The 14305-nt window shown below is 35.8% G+C and overlaps 1 protein-coding gene across 1 annotated transcript in view; it reads right to left on the reverse strand.

Moving 5' to 3' along the window:
• Nucleotides 1–14305, reverse strand: part of LOC123557965 (CUB and sushi domain-containing protein 3-like) — a 70090-nt gene that overhangs the window by 17536 nt on the left and 38249 nt on the right. Inside the window, exons 15-37 of the mRNA XM_045349798.2 lie at nt 13141–13314; nt 12803–12976; nt 11976–12149; nt 11594–11767; nt 11281–11454; nt 10716–11063; nt 10423–10596; nt 9383–9556; nt 8365–8538; nt 7691–7864; nt 7385–7558; nt 7057–7230; nt 6430–6603; nt 5855–6028; nt 5387–5560; nt 4164–4337; nt 3606–3779; nt 3207–3380; nt 2620–2793; nt 1767–1940; nt 1193–1366; nt 654–827; nt 158–505 (exon numbers count right to left, since the gene is read on the reverse strand). Of these exons, the coding sequence (XP_045205733.2) occupies nt 158–505; nt 654–827; nt 1193–1366; nt 1767–1940; nt 2620–2793; nt 3207–3380; nt 3606–3779; nt 4164–4337; nt 5387–5560; nt 5855–6028; nt 6430–6603; nt 7057–7230; nt 7385–7558; nt 7691–7864; nt 8365–8538; nt 9383–9556; nt 10423–10596; nt 10716–11063; nt 11281–11454; nt 11594–11767; nt 11976–12149; nt 12803–12976; nt 13141–13314 (4350 nt within the window). The remainder of the gene's footprint in view (nt 1–157; nt 506–653; nt 828–1192; nt 1367–1766; nt 1941–2619; nt 2794–3206; nt 3381–3605; nt 3780–4163; nt 4338–5386; nt 5561–5854; nt 6029–6429; nt 6604–7056; nt 7231–7384; nt 7559–7690; nt 7865–8364; nt 8539–9382; nt 9557–10422; nt 10597–10715; nt 11064–11280; nt 11455–11593; nt 11768–11975; nt 12150–12802; nt 12977–13140; nt 13315–14305) is intronic.

Here is a 14305-nt window from a genome sequence, read left to right on the forward strand (position 1 = left end):
CACTGAAACTGATAAAAGCATTTTATCCGATAAGATATGCGCTCTATAAAACCTGTAATGTAAGTTAATACAAAGAATACATACTTTAAATCAAAATGCGTTTTTGAAAGTTCAAAACAAATAAGAGACAATTTTAAAAGTCTTTTACTTTCGTTACCTTTAATCTGGCATAATGGTTCAGTTTCACTCCAGGTAGCATTACTTCTACATATTCGGGTGAAATCACCCATATAAGAGTAGCCGACATCACATATGTAATTCGCTTCAGAACCGAACGTAGTTTTGTTAAAAACTATCTTTCCGTTTTGTAGTTCAGGCAGCGATCCACAGTCCTTTATTCTACAGACTGGAGTAGATCCATTCCATTTACCATCGGCAGTACATACAAGTTTTTCATCACCACTGAGATCGAACCCTTCCGAGCAGGAAAACGTAACAATCGATTGATAGGTAGATGTAGTTCCCTTTATATCCCCATCTTCAGGAGCTTCTAGCGAACCACAGTCTACAATAAAAAGAATTTAAAAGTTGACTAGAAGCCAGAATAGGTAATAACGGCGAAGCAAAAACGTAAATGAATAATTAATAAGTAAAAATTAACAAGTGAAAAAGAAAGTTAAATATTAAGTCTCTGTTTTCACTTTTTCCCTTACCCGTTAACATGCAAGACTGGCCAGTTTCGGACCACTTTTCATCTTCCTCACACACAATGGATTCCTCACCAACTAGTTCATACCCCGTGTAACACATGTATTTCGCTTCGGATTCGTAAACTGTTCCATTAAATGTCACCTCACCATTCACTGGTGAAGGGGGATTACCACAATCTGAGGATCACAAATATAAGCAAAAACTGTTGTCTTAAATCCGGTATGATAGAATAGTGTAAATTATTGTCTCAAATCTTGTTTGTTAGAATAGTGTAACTATTGCTTAAATCGGCTTTAATCGAATGAAAGTGTCGGCTATATCTAGTGCTTATATGACTGATATTTGGAAGGACAAACATAAAGTTGAAAGAACAGCCAAGTTGTATGTGTGTTAATATGCGTTGCAAAGCAAAAATAATATCCAAAATAATAGTTAGTAGTATTTGCATTTTGATATAAAATGTTATATTATGCTTTTATTATGACACTGAAGACCGCGGCAACATAAAGTGTGTGAATTTAAAATAAAAATCAACACTTACCTGTTTGTTCACAAATGGGCTTTTCCTTACTCCATAAACCCTCAGGGGTACATTTACGGGTATGGGTTCCCCTAATGTGATAACCTTCATAACAAACGTACAAAGCATAGGCATTGTATGTTGAAATAGGCACATATACCTCACCGTTCACAGGATTACTTAGGCTGCCACAATCTTGAAGAAAATTCAATAGTATTTACAGAAGACGGATGAATTAAAACCCCAAAAAACTACAAACAAGAACAGTAAAACACATATCTATGATCACATGGTTATCTTATGGCGATAAACGGGTATGCAAATAGACTGACAATCCATCCGTCCATTCAGCCATCCAAACACCCATCCATCTATCCATCTATCTGTCTGCCTATCATAATTCTGCAAAGTTTTGGGAATAAAAATATCAACACTACTTTGTTTTTCTTGTCGTGTTTTCCTCTATGTGGCAAATCTCCTTATTACGTTTTAAAAACATTTTAATGGCTGTTAAGTAACAGCGACATTGGTTTATCAAGTTGGCTAAACAGTCTTTTATAGCCTCAAGTAGAATGGAATGAAATGTTACCGCTACCTTTGATTAAACATCTGGGAGGTTCTTTGTCCCATATACCATCAGCAGAGCATTTACGTGTGTTTTCACCCCACAAGTCGAATCCTACACTGCAGTTGTATGTTGCGATTCCTTCATAAACAGTTGAAGATACAGACACGATACCATCTACAGGATTGACAAGTGATCCACAATCTATAAAGAAATGCTCTTAATGCAAGCCGGACGATCTTGATTACAATCTATGAGCAAATTTTATGTTGTTTTTATAATATTTCACATAATGTCTCTCGTAGGAAAACATACGGAAACGATTGACCTAAATAATTGAAAAAACGTACTTTCTGTATAATTTTGCAACTGCGAATTATTACAGGGCCCTTTGTTCTGTAAAGGCAAGTATTGAATTGTTACAAGAAAATCATGAGCCAGTGCTACATGAGCGTGCTATGTGTATATAGTGGATCTGTATCGAGATATTTCTTCACTTATATTGTGTACATAATCAGCTGCAATATATGGACATATAAAATGATTACCATAAGAATGTTTAATGCTATCGAATAAGCAGAAATTTTTAATGAAAAACTTTAAAAGAGTAAAAACATACACATAAATTTCGTTTTAAACTCAGTATAACTATCATTAAACAGTTACTATTCCATCAACTACGAAGTAAATTGCATATAACGTGAAATTATTTCTTTTTTTTTGACTCGCAACCAGTATTACATAATTATAGTATCGATAAATTTTGTGAAAAGATCCTTTGAAAGCATGTAACACAACCATGCATCAGACTCGGTTTAACTGAAAACAAACTGTCTTTCTATGATATACAGTATAGGTATTGACAGTACTTCACTCTGCTTACCCTTAATCTCACAATACGTATCATAACCATCCCAATCACCGTTCGCCAAGCAAACCCGACTTTTAACTCCAATGAGATCGTATCCAACATCACAAGAATAATTTACACTTGCACCATATGTCGTCACGTTGATATCAATATTCCCATATGCTAGATGATCGAGGGGTCCGCAATCTTCACCAATATAACACAAACAGCAAGGTATATCTCACATACTGACATGTTTGTCAAAACAATTTTATTCAAGACACCAATCAAATAAAATATTCAATTTCATGTCACTGTTTTACAATAAATAACATATGAGCATCGTAAGAATAGCCTGACATCAACGAATACAGAATCGCTCTTTTTATATAGAAATAAAATCTGGAAAGTAGATCCCTCGGAAGCACCGAGAACAAGGCAAACAGTGAAAATTGCAGACTCGGTTTGATTGAGTCTGTTCTTGAGCAGTAATGGAAAATGCAACACTACCCACGCCCCCTAGCACCGGCTTAAGCAGTATTCAATCTTCAAATCTAAAGTCTTGTTTTACTTAAACTTTGATAAGTTAAATTCCATATATGTTAATAAAATTATTTTACCAACAATCGGGCAAGACGGTTTGGAGTCAGTCCAAAACCCTCCTTCAGAGCATTCGGTTTTATTGCTGCCTGTCAGATTATAGCCAACATCACAGCGGTAAACAGCGACAGAACCATAGGTTGACGCATTGTAGATCACGAGACCATTCTCGGGGTCGGTCAGGGTACCACAGTCTTGAACACAAAATTTAAATTACTTTGTATACAGTGATCAGCGTCACGTGAGTTTTAAGGTAAGCTTTGACTTTTTATTTCAAGAAACTCTCCATCTAACCAGAGCAAAATCTATATAATACAAACTTAACAATTATTTTAAGTTGTATCAGAACAGTGATAGCGTTCATTTATTCTTCTGACACAGCAGTATTTGAAATAAGATAAAACTTAAAATAGATTCACCTTTAATGATACAGCTTGGACTGGTATTATTCCAAACTCCTTCTTTTGAGCAATGCCTTTCTGAATTTCCATACAGATTGTAACCTTCTTCACAACTGAAAAACGCTATAGAGCCGAAGGTTGTCGAATCAGCATCGAGTCTGGTATTAGGAGGAACGGAAAGATGTCCACAGTCTAAAATGTGACAAAATGAAACAATTTCAATTGAACTTGTTCAACATTAATGTTTACATATCTGCTATAAGTCAATTCTTGTTACCGAAGGCAAGTTATTAGAAAAAGTCATGTCAAACCATGCCTGCCAAATTTTCTTTTTTCGTGTTTGGCGACCTGTTGAGTTTCTACGACTTGCATTTTGATACGATACTACTACACATTTACTTAGTTAAAAAAGTCTGATGCATTTATTTTAAAATAAACCTCTTCTATGATTTTACTTCTTTAAATGAACTTAAGAGTCCATATCATATTTTCCCAATCAAAGTACTTTCATCAACTTTTGATCATGGAACTTATAAAGATATTTATTTCACGAAGTAGTCTGAAAAGTGAGCCAACCTTTAATAGTGCATTTGATGTCTCCGTTACTCCAGTTTCCAAACTCAGTACAGATAGAAGTATTACCACCGATAATATCATAGCCTTGGATGCAACTATAATAGCTAACTGATCCAAAAGTTGTGTTCCCAAAGTCGACATCACCGTTTCCAGGAATCAGCGGATTACCACAGTCTGTGAACCCATGATATCAAATGAAAATAAATAAAATATAAGTGGTCATTTTTCAGAAAGTATAATACACTTGACATTAATTTTGTAGGGTGGTCTGGGTACTTTCAGAACGCGGTTTACTTCTTACAAATAGAAATTCAGTAACAACTACTTTCGAAATTGCTACATTTTGAAAAGACAAAAAACTTGCACTTTATCAAGACCTTGTGGCAATATACATCCCCGTACACTCAGTCAGAGATCTTCTATTTCGATCTCTTCAGATCGTTCAACACGATATCTATACTTCGTAAGTGTACTATTTAATTTTTCAGCTCAAACTTTTCGACTTGGGTGGTTCCAATACTCCCGCTTATATAGCTTTTCGGTATTGTTTAATCACCCCTTGGTTATGGTGCCTACTTTTTAATTTTGTCTTTTGGATGTTTCTGTGATATGCAGGCTCCATAGCCTCAGATCCCTTCTCTAAATTCCAGTTTTTTTTGGTTCTGTCAATTGTCAAAAGCCATTATTTTAACCGGGGATAATAGGCCGTTTTTCATTGAATTGTACTCGGAGTACCATTGAAAGTTGCACCGTCATATGAGAACATCTGCGGATGTCTCTTAATTACATTCGGTACTCATTACATATGAAAATGAAAGCCATTATTCTAACTGGGGTCTATACGCCGTTTTTCATGGAATTGCTAACCCGCCGTATGAGTACATCCGTGTGTGTCTCTTAATTATATTCTGGTACTTATTACATGTTCTGCTCAACATGGGACTAGAAGACGTGGACGGTAGCTTGCATATCCACTACCGTCCATGAACAGGTTCAGTCACACCAAACGTTAATGTCCTGTTGGGCGACCTGTAGTTTTCGACTTTTTTCTATTTTATCAGATATGATCTTTAACGTCATGCCAGTAAAATCGTTAACTAGCGGACTACCAATAGGTTCATCATGAACACCTCTTGTACAAGTGTGCTACACCTAAGCAGAAAATTGCGGAGAAATGCAGGTTCTTCCACTTATATCTACAATGCATTTCAACTGATGTATACCTTTTATCTGACATTTTGGAGTATTAGTAGACCAATTCCTGTCACTAAGGCATACACTGTTCCGAGATCCAGCTAAATTATAACCTGCATCACAATTATATATTGCCCAAGATCCAAATTCTGTACCATCCGATGAAACATTCCCGTGATCTGGTGCCTGTAGACGCTTGCATTCTATTATTTTAAAACAAATAGTTTTATGTAAATCTTTAAATGAGTAGCTATCACAACAATATACAAAAATGTTATAATCTTTGCCATTTGACACCCAATCATGAAAAACAATGACTCTTTTTTAGTTTGAAAGAATAATAATGGGTGGTTATTTATATGCCAAAACAACACGTGAAAAACCACATCAATACCACAAGCTAGATTTACAAATTGAAATGTAATACCCTTATTTCTATTATGAGTTCACAAAAACAGCCTAATTAAGTTATATTCTCTATACATACATTGTCATACCTCTTATTTTACAGAATGGTGTGGTCCCATTCCAAAGTCCATCATCGCGACAAAGGAAGATGCTATCACCGTTCAAGTCATATCCCTCATTACACTGAAATTCCGCTGTTGACAGATATGTTGTTGAGGATATGAGAATAGTTCCATTTGTAGGTGGTAGCAATTGTCCACAGTCTGTAAAAGATACACATAGTTATGACTGGTGTTTCCATACTTTGTTATAACTGAAAGGAAAAATGTGTATGATATATCGATAAAAAGATATGTTTAAACCCTATAATATTACGATTTTATATAAGCACAAATATGATACATTCAAATAAGCTTGCTATTTCTGCCATTATTTCATATAACATGAATACGTTTCGAATATTTACAAGCTAATAAATGTTACGTTAAAATATTTGTTAACTGTTTGTGATATTGTACATACTGAGAAAATAACTGGACTCCATGGTTAAGTCAATCATCAGTATCAAATCCCAATGAACAAGTAAAATTCACGAATTTACATCTAGACCAAAACTTCTATTCAATCCCCTCAAAATTGAATGATTTTGCTGTAATACTTAAACCTTTGATAGTACAGTTGTGCTCATAATCGGACCATGTCCCATCTTTCTGACATACAACTACTGCTTTTCCAAAAAGTGTATATCCAGTGTCACATCTAAATATCATCTCATCTTCAAACAGAGTTGAATTGTGGTCAACGTGTCCGTTTTCAGGTGGTGGCATCTCAGGACAAACTGTTACAAGAACAATATTAAATAATATTTGTTTCACAGCAGGTGTAAAACATTTAATGCAGTTTTTGTACTGTTTTTGTAATATGAAGACCGCATCGGTAGCCTGGTGGTAGAGCGCCCGCTTCGAGTGCTGGAGGTCGTGGGTTCGTAAAAAGACGTAAAAATGATACCAGTAGCTTCCTCGCTTGGCGCTCAGCATTAAGATGATAGTGCTAGGACTGGGCAGCCCGGTGTCAGTATAATGTGACTGAGTTGGGTATCATGTCATGTGTCTACGGCGTGATATTCCAGTGAGACAGCACTATAAAAATGGGCATTGTGCTCACTTCTACAAGTAGACACCGTCGTTTATAAGACTGTAAAATTGTTGAAAAAGACGTTAACCCTGAACACACACTAATATGAAAACTAATTAAGATCAAAATTATATTTTGTACTTCAACTTTTTGTTACCTGTCAATTCACAAAAGGGTGTTTCTCCGTCCCAAACGCCGTCGGCCAGGCAAAGTCGTGTAACGTCACCAACCACATGATACCCTTTATTACATATATAAGAAGCAACGGATCCAAATGTAGTAAACGGGATGTAAACAATACCATTCTCAATGTCATGCAATGTGCCACAGTCTGAAATAAAATAAACATAGTTAAAAAAATACTGAGTGGTGTATTTTGTTGGGATACAATTTTGATTGAGTTTTTTTTTTGTATTTTAAATTTTAATGAATTGTAAAGATTTGTGAAGTACAAGAATGAGTGTTGTAATAATTACTTTATATACCTTTTACCCGACAAAGTGGTGCCTGTTGGCTCCATGATCCATTTGACAAGCATTCTCTCGATGATACACCGATAAGGTCGTATGCAATGTTGCATTTATATACCACTTTTGACTGATAAACCGTTGATGAAATGTCAATAGTACCATCCTCTGGAGCGGCCAAGAAACCACAATCTAAAATAGAAGAATAGAATAGTAAGCATTTTGTATAACTGTCTATATTAACTGTTCATATAAAGTAAAATGATGTTGTGGTAAACAGGATCCATTTACTTACACTGCTGCCAAATTGCAAAATGAAATGACCTTTAATTTTACAAGTTGTCATTGTGCCGCTCCAAAGCCCTGTTTCTAAACAGGTTCTTACGACATTGCCAAACAAAGCATATCCTGTATCGCAAGTAAAGTTCACGGTTTCTCCGTACGTAGTAATGATTGCATCGTTGTTTCCATTGGTTGGTGCTGGCAAAGCACCACAATCTGTAAATGGAAAACATGTATAAATTGACTTTTTTAATTTATGCGGCATTTCAGATTTTATTAGAATATTTCAATTTCAATAATTCATGAAAACTTAGAGAAGTAGAAAAAGAAAAACTATCAACAATTATGTCCACATCTCCACTTCATTCCGTTTACAATTGACAAATTATCTTAAAAATGTTTACATTTTTATTTCTGTCCATCTTCGTTTAGTTTTAAAGTTTGTATTCCACAAAATCAAAGTGGCAAATGATTCAGGGTCGTGGAGGTGATGCGGACTTTGTGCTACATTCTGTCTATAACCACACTCTAAACTATCAAAAGTGTTAGTCAAACATCAAAATATAAGAAATTGCTGTTTTTAACATCATACAAAATATCATCTTTAATAACATTTAAGATTGTTTCTAAATGGCACCAGTTTGATTTATTTTGCAGAAAGTTTCTTCAATATGAAATTACCAATACCATTGTTTTCGTTAGATAAATGAACATACCAACTATCTCACACAAAGGCTGTGCTGGTGACCATGCCCCTGAAGCGGTACATTGAGTTATGTTTAGGCCGACTAAGTTATAGCCAACCGCACACGTGTAACTAGCTGTTGATTGATATGTCGTTTTAAGATACGATACCCGTCCGTCAACGGGGTCTGTGAGGTTTCCACAATCTGCAATAAGTACTTCAATGGAACTAAATTCAATAAAGGGAAGCAATAATTTAAATGATGTTATCCGAATATTTTGAAATAATGTTATACAAATACTTAATGTCATTACATAGTCTAAGTCTAAAAAAAGATATGAAATAATTATGCTATAAATCGAACGTCATGAAAACTCAAGGAAAATTATAAAACAAAAGCAATATTCTAAAAACGCGCACCCTTTGAACTGAAAACCTTATAGCAGTATGTTCATGGACATGTACACTATAATTATATATAAAACCATATAAACAAAAAGGAGGATATATAATAACTCAGCCCGCCCGCTTAGCTCAATAGGGAGAGCACAGATCTACGGATCTCGGGGTCGTGAGTTCGAGCCCTGGGCGAGGTGTATGTTCTCCGTGACGATTCGATAAAAGACATAGTGTCTGAAATCATTCGCCCTCCACCTCTGATTCGTGTGGGGAAGTTGGCAGTTACTTGCGGAGAACAGGTTTGTACTGGTACAGAAACCAGGAACACTGGATAGTTTAACTGCCCGCCATTATATAACTGAAATACTGTTGAAAAACGGCGTTAAACCCAGAACAAATAAACAAATATAATAACTCATCCAACAACAGATTGTAAGGAGTCTGAAGTTCTGCAGATTTTCTAATTTCGTCGGGCATTAAATTTTGTGATTTTGACAAAACGGCTACTAGAAGTTCGTGAGTTATAAGTCTATAGCTTTTTTCACTCTTTGAAGAGAAACTGAATGGTTGTTTGTTTTTTAGGATTTAAATTCATGGATTGACGGAAATACGAAATCGTTCCCCATGAATATAAACGACTCCTGCAATACCTTTAATGACACATTCAGGGTAATCATTATCCCAATATCCTGACTCTGTACAGCTTCGAATTGTATCCCCTTTTAAGTCATACCCTGTCGTGCACGAGAATAGCGCTGCTGAACCATATGTAGTACTATTTATATCCAATACTCCATTAGGCGGCAAAGACAAATTGCCGCAATCTACAAATTGATAATATTGAACAATAGGATAACATGTTGGTATTTAAACAGATAGAGGAGACTTTGCTGTGTAATCAATCATTATCTTCTGAATTGTGTTACCTTCTACTGTGTAAATATGTTGTTTAAAAAACGAAACAATTCAATTATTATCTTACATCTAAAAGATAAATCGTTTCGGAGAAAAGTAAGACATTCACGGAATAGTTAGTATTGTATGCACAGTCTGTTGAAGTTCCCGAAAGTACAGAGCACCCCAAACACAGTCATAGAGCCATAAATCGCAAAGTAGGTCCACAACAAAAAGAAGTCCGACATCAAATACATTTTAATTATATGCAAAATACAGTAAAAAAAGTGGGATCGGGTATTGGATAGACTAAAGGGTCGTGTGTTTGGGGGAAGTGGAACAAGAATGAATATTCAACAAGGAAAGCCACGTTCCTTAAACGCAGTCTCCCTACATCGTAAACCATAGCAGCGCAGACACGCACGTACAAAATATATACACACGCACGCACGCGCACACGCACGCAGGGCACCGCCTAACGGCCAAAATCATAGTGGGCACGATAACTTATTCATAATAAAAGGAGAGGGGTGCAAAAGCGAGGGAGCGCAAATGCAAGGGAAAAGTGTGGGACTTAGCGATGAGAGTAGTGAGGAGAAAGAGGAAAGACCTACTTTGTCTTTCCAGTGATTCGTTAACTGAAATATTCACACTTCATTTTCACTAATACATGTACAGAAGTATTTCTGTTCTGTAACCCGAGATATATGTGTTGAATTTCTCTTGTTTTTTATTTATTCAATTATTCATTATTTTCCAACTTTTTTTAGCTTGATATTTTATGATTTTTTAATACCTTTAATTATGCATTCGACACCAGAGTTATTCCAAGTGCCACTTTCAGAGCAAACAGACAAGTTAAATCCTTTGAAATAGTAGCCAGTGTTGCAGGAAAAGACACATTCAGAACTGTATGTTGTATTGTAGAAGGTCACACGGCCATTTTCTGGTGCTGATGGAGTTCCACAATCTACAAAATACGTAATATCTTATTCAGATTGATGAATAACCCATGTGACTTGGAAAACCAGTGCTAAATGTTTGAATTCATAGACAAACCAAAGAAAGACATTTTATTGTTAGACTTACCTTTAATTTTGCAGAAAGGGTCCGACTCACTCCATGTGGCATTGCTAAGACACGTTCGATTTTCTACTCCATTTAAGGTGAACCCATTTCTGCACGAATAAAGTGCTTCAGAACCGAAGGTCGTTTTGTTAACAAAAATATCTCCATTTGATGGCGGTAACAGATCTCCACAGTCTTTTATTAAGCAAATAGGAACAGTACCATTCCACGTCCCATTGGCCGTACACACGAGAATATCGTCCCCAATTAGTTCAAATCCCTCATTGCAGGTGAATGTTTCTATGGTTCCATATGTAGCAGCTGTCGCTGTTGCAATACCATTTTCAGGAGAGTCCAGAAATCCACAATCTTCATGAAAGTAAAGATAGTTAGTCAGATGTATATGTTTTATCCAACAAATTAGCTCGCAACAAATGGTACAATTAAGCATTAAAAAATTAAAAAGTGTCATCAGGATATTGTATTGAAGACTATGAACATATAGCCATATGTTCATAGTTTTGCAGGGCAATATATTACATATCATTCTACAATTTACTTGCTTACTCTATAATGTTTAACAAACCTTTTAAGACACAAACATGGTCACTACCAGACCAGGTGTTATCTGACTGACACGTGACAACATCATCGCCAATCAACTCGTATCCCGTGTAACATATGAAACTAGCTTGATCCTTGTAAAATGTTGAATTGAATGTTACTTCGCCAAACAAAGGTGCAGTTAAATTGCCACAATCTGTAAAGTACATGCTGGATAAAAAAAGTCAATTGTACTATGATAATGTATGAATATAAATCTTAAACACGAATACACTTAAAACTACTATGGTAACGGAATAATTAGCATGTAAAAAAGAAAAGGAGTAAATACGTACCGGTAAGTTCGCAGACAGGCTCTTGGTCACTCCAAATCCCGTCTGACATGCATCTGCGATTGTTTGATCCAACAATATGGTACTCTTCATCACATATATACAAAGCATAAGAGCCGTAAGTAGTTTTTGGGATATATATCTTGCCATTGTCTGGCGGTGGTAAAGTTTGGCAATCTATTAAAACGGAGAAAGAAAATAAAATTTACACTGCTTTTCATTTATGGTAAAGCATTTTAGGCGGTCGAAAAGATGAAATATTATTCTTTGGTTCGTTTTCTGAGAAAGTCTTAAATAACCTTACAACTCTGACGTCGGATACGAAAGTTTTCTTGTACATAATTTGCACTTCAAAATATAACTGAATATGTCATAAATATATTACCTTTAATTTGGCATGTTGGCGGTGTTCCGCTCCAAAATCCGTCAGCCTGACATACGCGTGTGTCCCCTCCAGTTAAACTATATCCTGTTTTACATGAATACGTCACTGATGTCCCGTACGATGTCGCTAGAGCAAGTACACTTCCGTCAACTGGATTTTGCAAAGGTCCACAGTCTACAAGATATTGTAGACTCCTTTGCAAATCATAACATTTACATGTCTAGGTATATACAGTAATAAGATTAAAACATTAACAAAGTGTTTTGTCATTTTAAAGGCACTGAACTCCAGATTTTGGATAAAAATATCTTTCTTTCAAATTGAAGTCTGGTCATGTCATGAACATTAGAATATGAGTTTTTGTTTCTAAACTATTTTAAAAATGCCAAGTAAAGAAAAAAAAAGATGACCTCGTCGGGAATCAGACCCGGACTGCCGCGAAAAGAAAGACATTTTCCGCTGTCGTCACCAATAACGCTACGAAGGATTTAGTGTTCTATGTGCGTTAAATATAGATGTTTATAACTGAGGCAGTTTACCTCCAGTAGAGCGTTACAAACGCTTTTCGATTTTCATCGTAAAAAGTAGGAAAAACAACTAATTCTCACGTGTTTCCGTAACATATAGTCTGTCAGTAATTAAGTTTCAAAGCTTTCTGAAGAAAAATAGCATTAATTTCCAGATATCTAAAATAATCATCATTTTTCGTTGTCGAACGATCTGGAGGCTTACTGTCAATTTACGGGCCTTATCGAAATACAGTCCAATAGGTCTAAATGCAATATCATTATAATGGTGTATTAAAAGAAAAGGTAAGTAGGGCCTACCTTTTATTGTACAGGTTGCCGTAGATCCACTCCAGTTTCCAGAAGATTGACATTGCCGTAAGCTACTTCCATGAAGATCGTAACCAACATTGCACTCAGCTGTCAATATCTCTCCATATGTTGTTCCATTAAATAAATATACACCACCGTCTATTGGTGGCAATTCTCCACAGTCTTTATGGAAGTAAAAAACGTAAAATAATCAACATTAACGACAAGCTAATTAAGTTAATGAGCAATAAAATCAAATTATTTAAGTAAGAAAATATAGCTTTAATAGATATCCACAGTTATTTATTTTTAAACAATCGATCTGACGTAGGATAGTTATAACTAACCAATAAGTGAACAAGAAGGCTCAGGATTTGACCAGGATCCACTTGCTTGACATTCAGTGAAATTGTGTCCTTGGAGTTCATACCCAACATTACAAGAGAATACGCCAGTTTTACCATACGTCGATCCACTAGCAATGACGCTACCTTGGAAAGGGATATTCAGCTGCCCACAGTCTAAATGGTAAACGTGGAAAATGCATTCTAAAAATTAATTGTGAAGGACTAAATCAAATGTATACTTATTATCGTTACATAAGGGGCATACGTGGCCGAGTTATTTAGGTAGCTGCAGGTAGCCGACTTGGATATTACTTGACTCTCACTGTTGTGGGTTCGAAACATTGCTTAGGATGTCGTCTGTTATGTACAAAACCATACAGCCTGCTTACAGAAGATCGGTGATTTTATCTAGGCGACACATGTGTACAAAACCATACAGCTTGCTTACAGAAGATCGGTGATTCTATCAAGGCGACACATGTGTGCCACCAGAAGCACTCCCTCGAGTCTTGACCCACTATCAAAGCTGGAAAGTCGCAATAATTATTGTGTCAGTAAGCTTCAAATTCCACACATAGTAACTGAGAGAGTTATGATGACCCTAGATACTAACCTGAGTTCATGGTAGGCTTGAATAGTTTTGGTAAGGGTCATTAAGAAATCGCTGTGTGAAATTATTTTGAAATCACCCCTCAAAATTTCCGGTGTAAAGACGCATATAACATAACAAGCGTGTGTGTGAAACTATTTTCAGACCTTACTACCTGTGGCTGAGATTAGTATTTTAAAGTTTTCCAAACAGCCGTAAAGAACACTTGAAGCGATTCGATAGCAAGTCACATATGGGCAATTTATGTAAAATTAACTTTAATCGTTGCCAGGTAAGAAGAATTTTAAAGCATATATGGTAAACCTGCCCACAAATCATCATGACTTGAAGGAATTTTCTAGAGGGTAATCTTTGTTTGGAGTTATTTTAAAATCTGACTAGTGGTTTCACGGATTTTCTTGTTTTGACATAGCCGTAAAGAGAAAAAAACTAACCTTACCCACAGTCTGTCATGTTTTTTTTAACAAATTAGTATGAATTGATGGGAGTTGGTTGAAGGTCATCCAAGGAATGTTTAAAAGTAATAAAAAAATGTTCCATATAGCCCTCCCCCAG

Source organism: Mercenaria mercenaria, chromosome 5, assembly GCF_021730395.1.
Source record: "Mercenaria mercenaria strain notata chromosome 5, MADL_Memer_1, whole genome shotgun sequence".
Lineage (NCBI taxonomy): Eukaryota > Metazoa > Mollusca > Bivalvia > Venerida > Veneridae > Mercenaria > Mercenaria mercenaria.